The 17,933-nt window shown below is 39.5% G+C and overlaps 1 protein-coding gene across 1 annotated transcript; it reads left to right on the top strand.

Annotated features, from left to right (window-relative positions):
- The first annotated feature begins 1,936 nt into the window (after nucleotides 1-1,936).
- LOC135714940 (mutS protein homolog 5-like) lies at nucleotides 1,937-17,654 on the top strand. Its single transcript, XM_065238345.1, has 3 exons — nucleotides 1,937-2,417; nucleotides 15,276-17,438; nucleotides 17,495-17,654. Exons 2-3 carry the CDS (start codon nucleotides 15,298-15,300, stop codon nucleotides 17,640-17,642), a joined length of 2,289 nt encoding a protein of 762 aa, XP_065094417.1. The 5' UTR covers nucleotides 1,937-2,417; nucleotides 15,276-15,297; the 3' UTR covers nucleotides 17,643-17,654.
- The last annotated feature ends 279 nt before the right edge of the window (nucleotides 17,655-17,933 follow it).

The raw sequence follows: 17,933 nt of genomic DNA, 5'->3' as shown, positions 1-17,933 counted from the left end.
TTAGTGAGTTTGTGAAAAATCGCTAATTGTGACTCTCATGAAGTGAAACAAACAGGTTTAATATGTCAAACACATTCTTTGCAACCTCTTCTTGTATCCTACCAATTCAAAATATGATCATGGCATCTAATTATTTCATAATTTAAAAAAAACCTTGTTTAAGCTGAAATGAGTATTTGCAACCTTGGTTTGGACTCCATATCATAATCGTCATGTCCATCGAATCAAACGAGTTCTCAAACGCTTCGTCAGGTACGCTTTACGGAGTCTACTTCAACCTACCCACCTTACAATCAACGGTGTACACTTATTGGAATGCAAATTTCAGAGAGCAGACGGTTGATGCTCCAGAGGTTGTACATCTTTAACACTTTAACCGGCAACATCGACTGTAACAGTATACTTCACAATGTGTGCTTGCATGCACTTGTCCGCCAGCAACGAAATTTGCAAACCGATTTCGATCGATTCCTTCGATGAAGTCTGCCATGTATTTGATTACAACATTAGTAAATTAGTCTATAAGAATAGGATTAAGAAATGTTCAGCTGTCTGTTCGACCATGTAGTCGAAGGCTTTGAACTATAAATAATAAATAAAATAGTAAAATTAAAAGTGAACAATTTATCTTAAAAAAAGTTTCACGCCAAATGACGAACCAAATAACTCGACCATCTCCGATTTACATAAACCTTTGGCTATTTGGATCTAGTATCATTTACAAAATGGCAACTTTAATCTTTATAAATAAATATGACTCGGAAACTGCATTTCTAATCGAAATAACTTCATGTAAAATTTTTTTAAACAATGTTAAAAACCTATACATATCTCAAATGCTTTTGTTCAATTTTATTTATTTTTTTATTTAAAAAACCACATGCAAAATGAAAACTTTAGGAATGTTCAGAACTATAATTGAAGTGTCTAAAAAGCCTAAAAATTAACAAAAATCGTAGAACAAGAAATTTTGGTCCAATTTATTAATTCTAAAGCTTTATAACTGTGAGACGGAGTAATAAATCATTCAAATTGTGATGACAGGTCGCTCTCTCTTGGCGTTTACAATGTACGTACCTACTATTAATATTATTATTATTTTGATATTATAATAATAACATAATAATAATAATGATGATAGTTACAATTTTTTCTCAAGACAAGGCCTAAAACTCTTTTTAAACTTTAGAATTGTAATATAGACTAAAATCTCGACAATACACGGCGATATTCACAATTCAGTTGTGGTCACTCATTTGAGCTAACAGTCATCGTCAAGGCAAACCATGTGAATTGTCAGTGATTATGCGGTCAGTGACGAACATGTGCAGATTTTTGTATTAGCTAAATTTGTAGCGAAATTAAATGACTTGAGCAAAGCAATTACATGCAGCCGTTAAAGTAGAAACAAACATCTACGTCCTGAACTGCTAAGATAATAATAATGTGACTCAGAATGCACGAAATTACACTTTTTGTTACCAGGTGAATCTTTGTCATTGATGAATGAGATTTTGATAAAGGTGTTTTTGAGGATCAACTCTATCCGTAACTATGTGAAAAACAATTTTGTCAATATCGCGTGAAATTCTGTCAATGACAATGACAAATCGCAGCACTGAAAATAGTAGCATTTTTTAATTTGATTATTACTATGCATATTTATGAAACTTTACACATTTTTCTCATTCAAACTGTATCATTTAGTGACTCCATTTCAGCGGTATGTGTTGGTAATAAAATGAACTTCCCCAACCCTCGGCATTTACCCCCATGTGTTCCGTTTCTGTTTATCCAATGGATGAACGAACTAACAACAAACCCGATACACTAATCCCAACACCACTACATCCATGCGCACCGTGAAGTCGGCATTTCCTAGCAGCCCAAGCGAAGCATGTAAACAAAACAAAGCTGGACATCGGCCAGCAACGCGCTTGCTCTGATGTTAGATCGCAAACGAAGCCGACTCTCCATCCACTCTCGCTCTCAGTTATAGTTTACGTTTACCACCTACAGCGCCTCCTCCCCTAGTGTGGTAGGTGTATATCGCAGTCGATGCAATTTCTTTGTTATTTCACTTTGAAGGAACCGCTTGCACCGTGAAACACGACGCGCATTCTGTAACGGCTTAATCGCGGACGTGTCGACCTTCCCGCAAACCTCCGAGTGTGTGTGTGTGGGTGTATGTGCAGTTTGTGTTTTCCAGGGAAAATTTGCACCAATCCCAGTTTGCCATGCAGCGGTTGCATTTTCGCGTGAAGATCTAGTAATGTCATTCTTGGTGAAGTGTTTTTACTGCACTTGCAAACAATGAACGCCACCCGATCGAGCCGGTTGTGAAGGTATGTGTTGGGTTTCAAAAGTGAACGATTTTTGTGCAGTGCGAAGCAAATTGTAGCGGTGTTACAGTGCCGGTAAGTGATGAACACTATTGTCTCAATTTTGAACGAGTTATCAGGCAAATATTGTATTTAACACGACAACAATACGCGCGACGACAAATGATCGTAAAATCATGTGTCATGCATTCATTGAATCAACATGGGATTGGTGCACGTCATCGCCGTCGCAAGGTCTTTACGATTAACACCACTTCTTCGTATTCAGACCACCGACTGTCAAGTTCCCATGGTATAATTTCATTATATTCACATGTTATTAGAGGACAATTCGTGATAATGAACTCAAGCCATAGTTGGCGCCCTTCCTTGGTGGTGAATGACCGTTGTCCCTGCTCCAGAAATGTCCGACACGCTGCAAAACGTATTCCATCGGTCAAAACGCAGATCTTGCTCCGGTTACCGGTTCAGAACAGTCTCACACAGGATCTAATTTTAGGGTTTGACTTTCAAATTATTGATAAATATTTTTAGCGGAGCACGTTAAATGTCATATTTGCTCCAAGTATAAATAAACACCAACCAGCACCGGCGTCGGTCCTAGGTGTCGGTACACATCCGATGATGCTACCATAGCGGGTACACGCCATACACGTTCGTTGACGTTTGAATCGGTGCACCGACCGGTGTCCGCGGGAAATCAGGATCACTTCATCGGCAGATGGTGCGAATAAGGTGCGTGTTGATGGTACTAAACAGCTATGCACGCATATATAGGTGACGGCGATGGTGGATTGTTTATGCTTTGGCACATTTCTCGATCGGATCGATTATGAATGGGTGTCTGTATAAACAATTATGTCCGATTTAAATCGATTCATTTGCAAACATATGGCTCGAGTTAATGGGAGATCGAAAAATTTTACGATTCAGCCGGTACGACTCGATTGTTGATTTTGAAGGTCTGAACTAAAAGTTTAATGCATTCCAGATATTACAATTAACGGCAATCGGTTGTTAACGATCACCCATAGTTGCACATTTACGGTACAGTAAGCTTGAGATTGAATTTAAATCTTGACCTGCCAGTGCTGCCGGCACTCGCATATTAAGAATAGAACGACTAAACATATTTGTATTATTTGTCGTTATGGTCAATGGTCAAAATAGTTTCATTGCAACATAAATTTTTCGTTGGTTACTCGAATACGTTTATAACACTGGTATTTCGGTAGAATACGTGAAATCAAGCTAAAGTACTCGCATACCAATCCCATTAATCGCTTTCGCTTATTTGACATGTCAATCGAGGTACTAGATTAAATAAATACAGTGGTTCAGCATTGTCACAGGTATAAAGTTTTTGGTGAACCAGTCGGCTTATATCCGTTAAATTGCTGAGAGGTTTACATGGGTTAAATGAAGGTTATCCGAGTGTGCTGCAAAGGAAGGAGAAAACATGCCTTTCATCGAGCGCTACTAGAGTCTTGTAGGTGCAGCGGTCATTCTAGGGGATGTTAGTTAGAATAGTTACTCAATCTACCGAACCGGGTTAGATCGAGGTGAAGAGAACTCTATGGTTGCTTAACGTTGCCAACTGAGTTAAAGCTTGAGCTTGATGAAAGCGCTGTTCGAAGAAGGATTTGTTGATGTGGAATAGACTGGTGACAAGGTGAATAGGGATTCCAATTCTGGTCTAGTTTTCGAACTCGGAAGTGGTTCAAAATCAACAGGACCTCTAGAAAGCAGCAATGTGTTATCTTGTCTTCAATAGTTTCTGAATACGTTGCACTTTCCGAGTTCACTAACAACACCAGCTTCTTTGGTTCTTTGGCCAGTGCACGGCCAACCTTCCATTTTCATGTTGTCATCCAAACAAGGGAGCCGACGGAACAAGGCATCGATACTCAATTCAACTTTTAGCGAGACCTGATCTCAATCAGCGTATTATGAGTCAGGTACTGTAAAACGGGGTGAAGTTGATCATTTAGGTGAATTTGATCACTACATCGTTCAAATTTCATTTCTCAACAAACCTTTTCCATTGTAGTTTGTCAAGTAATTCATTAAGAAGTTTAACTAGTACTTTTGAAACGTATCCCTTAAAAAACGATGTATTCTACCACTTTAAATGTACAATTTTGGGAAAGTAATAATATACACACTAAGATTTTTTTACAGGAGTCAGTATTTTTTTACTGGGTTTTTGAATTGCTGAAAAAGTCGGTAAAAATTCAAATGACCGTTATCCGTAAGGAATCAATGTAATCGACCAATTTTATTTTCTATCATTAAATGGGGTTAACTGAACTAAGTATGTACAAGTTCAGAACAAATTTTCTCATTAATAAATTTTCCACAGATTTTTAAACTTTTACCGAACAGTTCTGCAATTCAAAAACTCGGTAAAACCGTACTGACTCGATTAGTGTGTATGCAACTTTTCACTGTTCTTAAGCATCCTATCAGAATCAGCATTTAATCTGGTACTGTTTTCGGTGAAATAACTTATTTTACTTCATTTTAAATCGCTGAATCTGAATCTGAAATCAGATTTTGTTAAAATGAACGGTTTCGTAGGGGAAATGGATGTAATGTCATCCTGAATGCTCCTAATTTGTTTCCATACATAAATTCAGCAATAGACTAAATTTTCCAGTGTTCACTCGGCTGTCGACAGAAGCAGGCCACTCTCGATGTGTGTCATGCGACCGTCTGTTGACTCGGCAGCAACCATTGTGTGGTCCTCCTCATTGTTCTTCATCAGCAGTTCTTTTGGTCGATGCGTCGTCGACTTTGGAAAGCAACCGTTTCATGATGAGTGTGTGAGTGCTGACCACGTTTTGCGTCCATTGCTGAAATGGAAGCGCTCAGCCTCCCGTTGGCGATACTGCCATACAATGAAACCACTCGAAGCGGCTCTCGTTCTGAAGGAGAAGGCTTATTGGATAACGGATTTATGTCTGTCTATGCTTCTATTTTACGTGGTCTCAGATACTCAAAAGTAATATCATCGAATGTTTTAAAGTTTGGAATTTAAAAAATTCCAAAACACAAACATGATGATATTTTCAGATACATGCGTTTGGTAAAAAGTAATGGTTTTTACATACCTAATTTGATTTTTGGACCACCCTAATGAAGAATAATTGGACCACCCTAATGAATTATTTCGTATTAGATCCTAAATGGTGGTTTAATTCGATATATAAGCAGGTTGGAGACAATTGTGAACAGTTTTAGAAGCCGACTCATCAATCTTCTACCTAAGAGATGAACTAGCCTCAGGCTAAAAATCTCTAAAATAAAGAAAAAAAAAAAAAAAAAACATCAATCTTCTATATTCCATATAGAACTCATGGAAAAAATTCTAAGTCCCAGAAAGTCGATTTTTGAAGAATTTTTTTTTTAAATAACACCAGATCTCGACGTTTCATGCATTTTTAAGACATTTGGCATCAAAAAAAAAATTTTGATTTCCGAAATTTCATGTACTCCCCCCCTTGGGAGATTTTCCAGAGTGAAAAAAGTCAAACTTTGACGCGTTTGCGCCACCCCTAAATCATGTCCGATTGAGCTAAAATTTTTCATAGGGTCATTTTTCGAGGCAATAAACATTTTGTATATGATTTGTTAGCGAAATTAAAAATGACCATTTTCGCTGGCAGTCTATTGCGGATCCATACTCTACCTGCAGGAACTTTTAAGAAGTTCTGAAACATCAGAAAAGTCAAAACTTTTGAGTAAGTTTCGATTAATTAAAGAACGTTTCAATAACTTTTGTTACAAATTCTAAAACCCGGAAATTTCAGGAAAGTCCAGTGAAATTCAGTGAACTTAAGGAAACATCATAAATATTTTGGATACTTCACAAGTCCAAAGAACTTCTGGAAAATTTAATGGTTTTCAGGACAGTTTAGTTTCAGGGGAATTGAGCGAACTTTAGGAAGCTCCGAGAACATCAGGACAGATCAATACATTTCAAGGAAATCGGGGAGTTCCGAGAAACTCAGGCAATTCCCGAAAACTTCAGCAATGTTCCGAGGAGCTCATGCAAATTTAAGAAACGTAAGGGAAGCTACATGAACATTAGCACATTTTGAGAACACTTTATGGGAAGTTCCGTGCTTATTAATGGCAGTGTCGATAATTTTTAAAAATTAGAAAAATCAAGAAGATCAGAAAACTTCAATGCTTCTTCTTCTTCTTCTTCTTCGCATTTCAAGCTTATTGCATATCGCATATTAGCTTATTGCGTGCTCTCAACTTAGTGTTCTAGATGCACTTCCACAGTTATTAATTGAGAGCTTTTGATGCCTGTACCATTTTTGCATTGGTATAATTGTGTGGCAAGTCCAATCATACTTCTATGCCCAGGGAAGTCGAGAAATTTTCCAACCCGAAAAATTCCTAGACCGGACCGGGAATTGAACCCAGCCACCTCCAGCATGGTCTTGCTTTGTAGCTGCGCCTTTACCGACTGAGCTAAGGGAGGCCCCTCAATGCTGATGTTACAATAAATAAAAAAAAAAATGGTGAGAGTGATTAAGAGATTTCGTAATCTTCAAGAAAGTCTAGAGACCTTCAAAGTTGATTAGAGATATTCCGGTAGTCTCATTATATTCAGGAATGTTCAAAGTATTTCAAATATGATCAGAGCACTCCCAAACTGCCCTGTTAACTCATGGAAAATTTCATGAACTTTTAAGGAATTCCGAGGAATTTTGGAATATTCCTTACAATGTTTCAAAACCGTTAGGGGCATTGCAGGGTCTTCAGGGATGTTTTATGTCCATTTGGAAAATTTTCTGGATCATTAGAACATCCCCCAAGAGCTCATTCTTCCGTATACTTGTTTCTTTTGACTGTTCCGTTAGCGCTCTGGCTTCCGACTTCTTCCAGATTGTTTTCCAGTCTACCTTAGGAAGTTTCTGCCAGCTTCTCCAAGAAGTTTCTTCTGTCTTCTCCAGAAAGTTCAATTAAACTTCTCCCAGAAATTTCTTTCGTCTAGTTCTGGAATTTTGTCCAGTTTTTTTGACTTCTACTGGAAGGTTTTTCCGAGCTTCTTCTGGCTTCCCTTGGAAATGGCTACTTCTGGAATTTACTTCCAATTTCCGAAACTTTTCTGTCTTTCTTTGAATGTGAAATCCGATTTTTTTTTCTGAAAGATTCTTAAAATTTTCGCCAGAAGTTTCTCAATTTATGTCTTGGAAGTTCCGCGGATGTTTTCCGACTTCTGTCAGAACTTTCTTCAAATTTCCTCCAGAAGAGCTTCTTTTTTTTTTCTTTATTTAAGAGATTTTTAGCCTTAGGCTAGTTCATCTCTAAGCCAGAAGAGCTTCTTTCTTCTTTCTCTGGATGTTGTTTTCAGCTTCCTCCAGAATCTAATTCAAACATTCCCCTGAGTTTTCTTCCGGAATTTTCCGGTCATAGTCCAAAAGTTAAAATTTTCGCTTTCAAAAACGGCAAAAATATAAAATTACTTAAAATAGTAAATACCGATAAATGCCGATTTTTTAAAACCTTTGATACCGATAAGCTTTAAACCATTCTGGCAACGCTGAGATGAAGATATTTCAAATGATGCATGAACAAGCTGAAGTTTTGAAAAAATGCCTTCTTGAGTTTTTGGGCATCTATGATCATCTGAAGGTCTTTTGAATAATTTACAAGCAACTTGATTTGAGTTGTTGAGCACTTGAAGATCTTCAGGAAGATGCCTGATCATGCTGAAGTCTAATACAAATAGTTAGCGGCGCCGGTTGTGTAGTGGTAAGCGTGATTGCCTCTCACCCCAGCAGGCCTGGGTTCAATCCCAGTGGGTGCCGCCGGGATGTTCTGAGGCATAACATCTCTGATTACGGCTTCCTTCGAAAGGGAAGTAAAACCGTTGGTCCCCGGTTCATGAATTGATGGGTCGATAGGTAGGGTCCAGGTATGGAAGCTACCTCCCTGGCGTCGGTAGTATTGGTGCTCAGCACGGAAAACAAGATCGACGAAAAACAAATCAAGGAAAAAAAAAATAGTTTGAAGATTGTATGGAAATCGATGATCACATGATGGTCTTTTGAATAATTTCTGACCAACCTGCTATCTTGAAAAAACCTGCGATATATGGTTTGAATTGCTTGCAGTTGAAGATCTTCATGTGAATTGTTGTTCAGTTGATGATCTTCTGAATGATGCCTGCTCAAGCTGAAGTCTTGAACAAATTCCTGAGAACGTTTTGGAGATCTATGATGACCTGGCTTTGAATAATTACTGATGAAACTGATTAACATCTTGAGGGGTTTTTGGGAGATCTCTGATCACCTGAAAGTATTTTGGATAATTTCAGACCAAGCTGTTGGGCAGTTGAAGATCTTCAAAAGGAGACCTGATCAAGCTAAAGTCCTGAACAAATATCCTGAGGAGTTCTTGGAGATGTATGATCACCTGACTTTGGAATAATTTTTGACCAATCTGGTGTAGGAATTGTTGAGCAGTTGAAGATCTGAAGAATAATACCTCAACCTGAAGACTAAAATAAGAATCTTGGTGTATTTTTTGGAGATCTATTAGCAAATGGTGGTATTTTGAATAATTTAATAGTTTCAGAGCAACCTGCTATTTGAGAGAATATATCTAGCGTTCGGAATCATATGGGCTTAACTGCGATGATCGATTCTCTTCATGGATTTTTTTTTAAGTTGTTAACTCAGCTGGATTAGCATTCCTTGGTGCGTTTGATGTTGCTATTGCTAGCTAAAGGGTGTCCCACATCAAATTGCATCACGGAAAAAAGCTGTAGGGTATATTCTAGTTTAGAGTGTATCCTTACTGCATTTTTATCGCTGTCAGTTTTTCGAAAGTTGGAAGAAATGGCGTCACCCGAAAAGCAACGTCGCAAATTGATTTTGCGCAAGCACCTGGAAGATCCTCAACTCTCTCATCGGGACATCGGAAAACAATTCAGAATCGTGCAGTCAACGGTGAGTCGTATGATTAAACGTTACTGCGAAACTCTGAGCATCGAACGGAAGGAGAAATGCGGTCAGAATGGATGTTCTATTAGCGATCAGGATCACAAGCGTGTCGTGAAAGCGTTTAAGCGGAACCCCAATGCTTCGGTCAGGGATGTTGCCAAAAAGTTGAATCTGTCAAAGTCTTTCGTTCAGAGAGCCAAGGGGGGAGGGACTGCATACTTACAAAGTGCAAAAGGCACAAAATCGTGAGGTACGGCAAAATACGGTGGGAAAGTCATGGCCCCGGAAACTGTAAACCCAGATTCTAACGAAGCCTCATTGTCTCATCATGGATGATGAGACTTACGTCAAGATGAACGTTCGGCAGCTTCCGGAGCTACTGTTCTTCACCGCCCGGCACAAGTTTGATGTTCCGGAGGAAGTAAGGAAGCAGAAACTTTCAAAGTTTCTACCGGGACTGTAAACGGGGAGATCTACCTCAAGGAGTGTCTACAGAAGCGTCTGCTTCCTCTGTTGAAGCAACACGAGGGCCCTACGATCTTCTGGCCGGATCTATCTTCGTGCCACTATTCAAATGCTGTCCTGGAGTGGTACGAAGCCAACGGAATCACTTTCGTACACAAAGACATGAACCCCTCAACGCACCGAAACTAAGGCCCATCGAAAAAAAATACTGGGCTATTATGAAGCAGGCACTACGGAAGCATCCTAAGGAGGTCCAATCTAAGGTAGACTTGAAGAAAACGTGGTTTTCCGTACAGAAAAAGTTGCAGCCAGATGTTGTACAGAACATAATGAGTGGAGTTAAGCGTAAGGTGCGAGCGTACGGTTATGGTATTGAAGTTGAATGAAATAAATATGCCAAAAGCTTACTAATGGGTTATATTTTATTGTCTGAAAGTTTGAAAAGGTAATTTTCTACAGCGTTTTTTTTCGTGATGCAATTTGATATGGAACACCCTTTAATACAATGAGTGCTTGAAATATTCAGTTTCATTGATTGAAGATTTGGTGACTTAAATACACATCACATTCACTTTCGCTTCCCAAATATTCTTTCAGTGGGTTGCTGATCAATATTCAGTTTTCGTACATGGAGCTTTCATTCGTTTTCTGTGAGCTTCTAGTCAATATCAAAAGCAGTCGCATCTCTCTTCGATTGGGAAGCTTTGCATTTCATTCTGTAGGTAGCTGTTCTCCTTCGTTATTTGCTGTGGAAAAGAGGAAATTTTTGAGGACTGAGCCAGTAGGGTATATGGAGCATGCATACTGACTTATTTCTACCGAACTCAGTATACTTTTTGACGGTTGTGTCTAGAGGCAGAGTCAATTTTGAGGCTGATGAACCGATCTTTTATTTCTGCTGCTATAGCCTCACGAATCCTGCCAGCAATTTCTTTGACCGTAGCCTTCATATTTGTTGGATTCATTGTTACGCCAACAGCTAATGCCAAAGGATCTTGGAGTTTCTTAAATCCTTCCCATTGCATTGGTACGAAATCAGTTTCACAAATGAATCCATAAACAATAATTTGTCAATTAGTACAGGACGTTTTGCCACAGCTCGCTGCTTCTTTGCCGGTGTTTCCCCTACCTTGGTTATCCCGTTCGCCATGTCGAATGAAGTTTCTAATGTCCAGTTTAGCTTGAGTATATTTGCACGTAGTTCCTGGATCAATAGCACATGAAGTCTTTGCTCCATCTCCTCGAATGAAGCCTTTCGCAATATCGGCGAGAGTCACTTTATTTTCACTACGCTGTTTACTAGAGTGATGCAAAATTTGAAATTTTCGCTCCACAATACTTAAACGATTACAAATCGGATCCTGACTAACCTCTCAAAATTTGAACCCATTTGGTGAAAAAATGAGATGGCACAAACCATTTGAAGTTTGCATGGGAATTACTATAGTAAAACCAAGATTTTTGTTCATGTCTATCCAGGGTTACTTCCACTCACTTGCTATAAAAAAATGTTTTTCGGAATTATGAAATCATGATATAGTATAATACTAATTAGTACTTGCAAGTTACAAGAAGAGGTCATGAAGTATATGTAAGACACATAAAATCTGCCAAAATTGCTTTCAGTGCGTCACAATCAGCGATTTTACGACTCGTGAGCGCTCACTCTGAGTGAACGCTCACGAGTCATAAGATCGCTAATTGTGACGCTCTCAATGCGAAATTGACAGGTTTTATGAGTCAAACACATACTTTACTACTTCTTCTTGTTACTTACAAGTACAACATAGCATTATTGCATCTAATGATTGCATAATTCCGAATAATATTTTTTCATAGCAAGTGAGTGGAAGCAACCCTGTGTCTATCTAATAATTCACCATATCGGTCTGCTTCAAAAGTTTTCAACTGTACTTGTAGGAAATTTTTTCCAGTTACAACTTTGCTCAAGACCACTTTTTAATAAAATGCAAGGACCGAAAGTTATCAATGGTTCAATGCGCTGATGTCTTATGATCATGCTCAATCAACTGCTCAGCAGGCAACATTGGTGTTTCTGGGGCGTTGAATAGGACACACAAATCATGGCTACTATGTCACACTGCAAAATACAGTGTTGCCTTCAGAACAGCTGCTTGATCATGTCATAAGTTTACCAATGTCTTAAATAATTAATAACTTTTTGCTGTCTCGTTTAACATAGAAACGATCTTCAGCAAAGTTGTAGCTGAGAAAATTTTCTATAAGAGTGGTTATCGAACTGTTTCCCAGCTAAATATGGAAAAAGACTAGAAGGCAATGCACAAAAAGTTGAGATTTCCCATAGTAATTTACATGTAAACTTCAAATGGTTTGTGCGAAGTCTGTTTCTAACCAAATGAGTTGTAACTTTGAGAGGCTAATCATGACCCGATTTTAAACCATTTAAGCACTGTGGAGCGAAAAAGTCAAATTTTGCATCAGTCTACTGTTTACCTTTCTTTCCTCACCTTTAACAGCTGACGATACAGATGTCGACAGGTTTTGATTTTACGCAGAGAACCACTGATGGCACTGAATGCATTCAACGAAAATTTTCAATGAACTTCTTCAACGAGTGGAATGCGAATGAATTTTGCAACCAAATGTAATTGAGCCTTTAAATGCTTGAATGAAGGCGGACGCAGCGAAAGCGAACGGACGAACGACAATGAATGCGTCGGTACGAAACGAAAGCTTTTCTTTATTCCTTCACCTTTGTTTATACTCATTCGTATGCAGGAAACGATTGTGTGTGTACACGAATGAATGTGATTTTTTCTTCGGCATTCGATTTAGGTTTTCGAATATTTGAGGCACTGGTTTCACAAGTCTGGAATAGTTTCGGAAAATAGGTTTACTTAGCTGCGGTAACGCCAAGAGAAAATCGATGAAGAGAATCGATCATCGCAATTAGGCCCTTATGGTTCTGAACGCTAGATCTAAGAGATCTGGATCAACAATGGAAAAGGGCCCATCAGCATTTATAAACAAACCGTTCCAAAGCTCATTCCTCACAAATCGAAGGCCGCCCTCACAAACCAACACCATCATCGTGTAGGTAGAAGTTTCCCCTATCCGATGATGGTGTTGGTTTGCGTGGGTAAATGGGCTTTGGAACGGTTTGTTTACAAATGTTGATGGGCCTCTTTTCTATTGTGGATCCAGAGATGTGATTTGAAATGTTGGGCAACCATGTGGGTGGCGCATAGAGTGTTGTTGGATTCACTCAAAATTGAGGGTGGCTTCAAAGCATCAGATGAGCGCATGGAGCGTTCTTGGGTCCACTCAAAATTGTTAGTGACTTCCAGCCATTGTTGATGAAAGTGAGATGAAAATTGTGCTATATTCCAGTTATTGCTATATGTGACCATCATCAGGAAACAGGAATAACATTATCAGGCTTGCTTCCACTCACTTGGTATAAAAATTTGTTTTAGGGAATTATGAAACCATTAGATGTTACAATGATAATTAATACTTGTATGTTACAAGAAGAGGTTAAAAATTGTGTGTTTGACACTTAAAACTTTTCAATATTTCTTTCAGGGTGCCACAATCAGCGAAGCGAACTTAACGATTTGTAGATAACAAAAACTGCGGAACGCAAAAAAAAAAACAAAAAATAACTACGTATTACTAAAATTGAGATTGAATACAGAATCGCCAGAATGACGAAAACGTTAATTAATACATTAATGGACATAAGTAAACTAATTGGGCATTTTTAAAAGAAATTTAAACGATCTTAATGATTTCTTTCGTTCTAATAAATCGAATCACTGCAATGTCAATCTATAGCAGCCCTAAGTATGCACTTTTAGAAATGATAAAACGATCCATATAAAAATTAAAAACACTCAATAAAAAACACCAAAATGTATTATAGAATCCCGGTAGAAATCCCTAAAATAGTATGAATGATAAAAAAATATCAATATGACCCATGGAATGTAAAATTTAGCAATACAATTAAAAAAAAAACGCTCAAGAACATTGAAATTGAACATATTGCATATGATCCATAAAACGATCAAAAATGAACCATAAACTAAAGAAAACGATCCATAGACAAGTTTGAGAACGAACCAATATTGGTATTATCTAAAAGACCGTCTTAAAAAGATTATTTTGGAAGCTTCTTTTGGAAGCTTATTAGACGTTTGTTCGTTGCTCCGCTCCTTTCACTAAAAAAAAACATGGACAGGACAGTAAATCTGAGTAAAGGTGCAATTTTCCTAGATTTATGGATCAAAATTGAATAATTGGTGTTCAAAACATAAAAAATATACGTCTAATTTTTGGATCATACCTGTATTTTATAGTGCCCAAACTTGATTTTCAATTAATCCATAAAAGCTTATAGCCCAAGTAACATTGCAAGTTTTATTGAGGTTTTAAAGCACTCTACAAGTCTAAATCATGGTCTACAGAACCTTCATAAAACCCTAATTGTTACTTGTGAGAAATTGTGTTACTAAATTTAACATAAAATATGGATCATATTGATATTATTTATGGATTTTCACACCTGTTTAGGGATTTTCAATGGAATTTTATGCATCATTTGAGTGTTTTTAGGGAGCGTTTTCCAATTCTTTATTGACTATTTATTAGTTTCTATATGCAAAATCATATTTGTCTCAATCTACCTAAACACCATCAAATTTACTGAATCACCTATTAATCAAAACACTCTTCAATCAACAAATAACAACCACACTCGCCGAAACATCGTCCAGTGCTACCTCCACTTGACCTCGAACACCGAAACATCCGGAATCCGGATCATGCACACCAAAGCTCTGAACGCCAGACCAGCATGACTCAGGCTTCCACGGTGATGGTGACCGACGAGCCTACAGTCGTCAACTAGTCGGTCAAGTACGTTCATTACATAAGGCCACTAGCAAACAGTGTGCCGCTGTGCGGTCACCTCGAGGAATGCTTTCAAGATCATTCCACTCGTGACAAATCTTCAAAGTGAGCTGAATCCATCCCTTTCAACTTACTTATTTTTCTTAAGAATCATTAGCATTCACAATCCCGTGGACAGACATGTAAATTCAATTAGACTCACAGCTTAGCCACTTGCGCTTAGCTATGGGCTTTGATTCGATTGTGTGGATTAGTAGACGTGAACTAGAGAAGCTTCGGCGCGCTCGGTGCAGTTTCATAACGCTTGAAATCAATTGGTTCCCACAAAGTCGAACGCCGCTGCCTTGTTTTCGCGAAATAGAGCGAGGGAAATCTAAATGCGCAACGCACAACACCCCTCATCGACAATAGGCAGTTGGCGGTCGTGTCTCGCGGGCTTGCATTGGAAAAAATCTCCCTGAAGTTCAGGGTCGTGTGCCGTTCAAATGAACATACAAACTATAATGGATCAGTGTTGCTGCGTATTTACCTACGGTGAAACCTGTTTTCGAAGTTTACAACTTTTGCGTCTCTTTTTTTCCTTCCCTGTTTACTCTTCACCGTGTAGGTGAATTAAAACGGTGATCATAATGAACGATCAACAATCAGGCAGTGGTTCTATTCAGGCGAGTAAAATCCTTTCGCTGTGCTGGAGTGCCGGAACTGCGGCAGCTTCCTATTACGATGTTGATCAGATGGAAATGTATGCCATTCAGCAAGCTTTTGACCCGAGACCTCAATACGTGCTGGTTAGAAATCTGATTCGACAATATAATCCTCTGTTTCATTTGGTTTCGGGATCAAAAGACTTTTTGGAAGACGTTCATGAGATTCTGAATCTACCGGACGGAACGATGCTGCAGAATCTAAATTCAGGAAGTATTACAGTCGAAGAGAGGGCTCGCCATTGTGACTTTGGACCCAAAGCGATCAAGGCAAGTGCGGTCAAAGTATTGGCTATGAATCTACCGGGAATTCCTCAGCAAGCATCAGAAGCAGAACGCCGACTGTTCATGGAGAGCGTCCTACCATTCAGTCAGGACTTGTTGATCCATGCCGTGGGGTGCCTATTGAAGTTGTTGGATGGCCTAGCATCAGAAAACGATGGCCTTATGGTGTCAAAAATAAACATTCTCGCTCCGGAAACCCTGCTGGTTATCGATGAACTAACCTACCAAGCTTTGCAGATCTTCGATTCGCGTCTGCATCCCTCCGGTTTCAAGCGAAACATGGAAAACAGCTCGTGTTCTCTATTCAACCTTTTCAACAGATGTTCGTCCAAAATTGGGAAAATGGAACTGAAGAGCATCATGCAACAACCGATTCGGGATGTGGTGGAACTCAATCGGCGGTTCGATACGGTGGAGTGGATGATTGATACCCGCAATACCAGTAGGTCTGACGAAATGCGTAGTTACATAACAAATTTGACCAGAATTCAGCCATTGTATAGGAAGATCGCTGCAAAACGAGCGAAGAACAATGAGTGGAAGTCACTGAAGAAGAACATCTACTACGTGTATCTGCTTTGTAAGCTCTGCTTCGCAGTGAAAGAACCATCCAACGGCACGACTCCAATCGCTGATTTAGCAGAGTTTGTTTCACAACCGCAAGGTACACTTAAGCAACTGCTCTATACCCTGGATGAGGTTGTAGATCTGGTACGTGGTGAACGGGACAACAAGTTTACCGTTAAACCTGGCATCGATCAAGAACTGGACGCGCATAGACGCCAACTAGATGAAACGCAGACAGCTCTGCTGGAAACCTCACGTCTAGATATCGAAAACCTTCCAATCGATGCGAACGACGTCTTTGTGACATTCCTTCCAGGGTATGGTTTCGTGTTCAGTACCACACGGAACGGTGACCTGCAGGACCTATCCGGTACATCTATGAACTTTGTGTACCAATCGGACACCACGGTGTACTTCCAGAATAATCTATGCCGCGAACTCAATACTACATTTGGAGATTTGTTGGCTTCCGTTAGCGAGCGTGAACAGTTGATGCTCGAAAAGCTCGTCGTCTACATTGATCAAGTCATATCCGAATTGATAGACGTTTTCAATACGGCTGCCAAGTTAGATGTGTTGTTGGCATTCGCATCGGTTTCCTCATCCCAAGACTTTTCACGCCCCGTGGTATGTGATCAGAAAATTCTTAAGATCAAACGAGGTAGGCACCCGCTGCTGGAGCAAATCAAACCATACCAGGCAAATGATACCGATCTTAGTTCCGATAGTGAATGCTTTGTCAAAATTTTTACATCCGCTGAACCATCGGGGAAAACGATCTACCTCAAAGAAATAGCCATGATTTGCTATCTAGCACACATTGGGTCTTTTGTTCCCGCACAGTCAGCAACTATTGGATTACTGGACTCGCTGTACTCTCGACTGGATTTCCCAGAATCGGTATACAGTGGAAAGTCCTCGTTCATGGGAGAACTGTACCAGATGTCTAACATCCTCTCCAACACCACAACCCGATCTTTGGTGCTAATCGACGAATTCGGCAAAGGCACTACATATTCCGAAGGAAAGTCCCTCCTGATCTCCAGTTTGGAACATCTGCTAGCGAAGGGCTCCGAAGTTCCAATCACAATCGTTGCGACGCAGTTCACTCCTATATCGAACTACCTCCATGGCTATCGTTTCTTACGTATATATTCTACCCAAACCGATAGTTCCACCGACCAAGACCAAATATCAGCTGACCCCAATCACCAGTAAGTCCTTCATTGAATGCCATCAAATATAACCTTCATTAGAAATATATTTCCAGCCATAAAGAACTCATCGCCTCCGTCATCCAATCGCTGACCCTAACCCTGACGAAGAAATTCCTCGACAGAGACCAGGCCGATCCAGCACTTGTCGCCCAGCTGTACCATTCTGTTTCCGTCACGCAGGTTCCACTCCGGCGCAGTTGAAGGTCACCCCGAATCCAGTACTAAACTGTGAATAATCCTCAACCTGGAACCTCGCGCCGCCGATGTTTTGGAACAAAATATACTCACTGACTTATTTACCATTCATTACTTGCGGACACTTTGATTACTACTAGATTATTCATCCTCCCAATCACATACAGACACACCACTGCGTAGTCTTTGGCAAGGACGTTGAAAACATTTATCTAGTTCTCACCGGACGCTCTAAGCACACAATAGATTCTTATACCAGCCATCCTAGCCGTCGTGAGCCGGTGTACACGCAGTATG

The sequence above is a fragment of the Ochlerotatus camptorhynchus genome, unplaced genomic scaffold, assembly GCF_037179485.1.
Source record: "Ochlerotatus camptorhynchus isolate MF236.1 unplaced genomic scaffold, CSIRO-AGI_Acam_v1.1 ptg000767l, whole genome shotgun sequence".
NCBI lineage: Eukaryota > Metazoa > Arthropoda > Insecta > Diptera > Culicidae > Ochlerotatus > Ochlerotatus camptorhynchus.
Note: the sequence above shows the minus strand (reverse complement) of the source record. Positions and strands in the feature narration are given on the sequence as shown.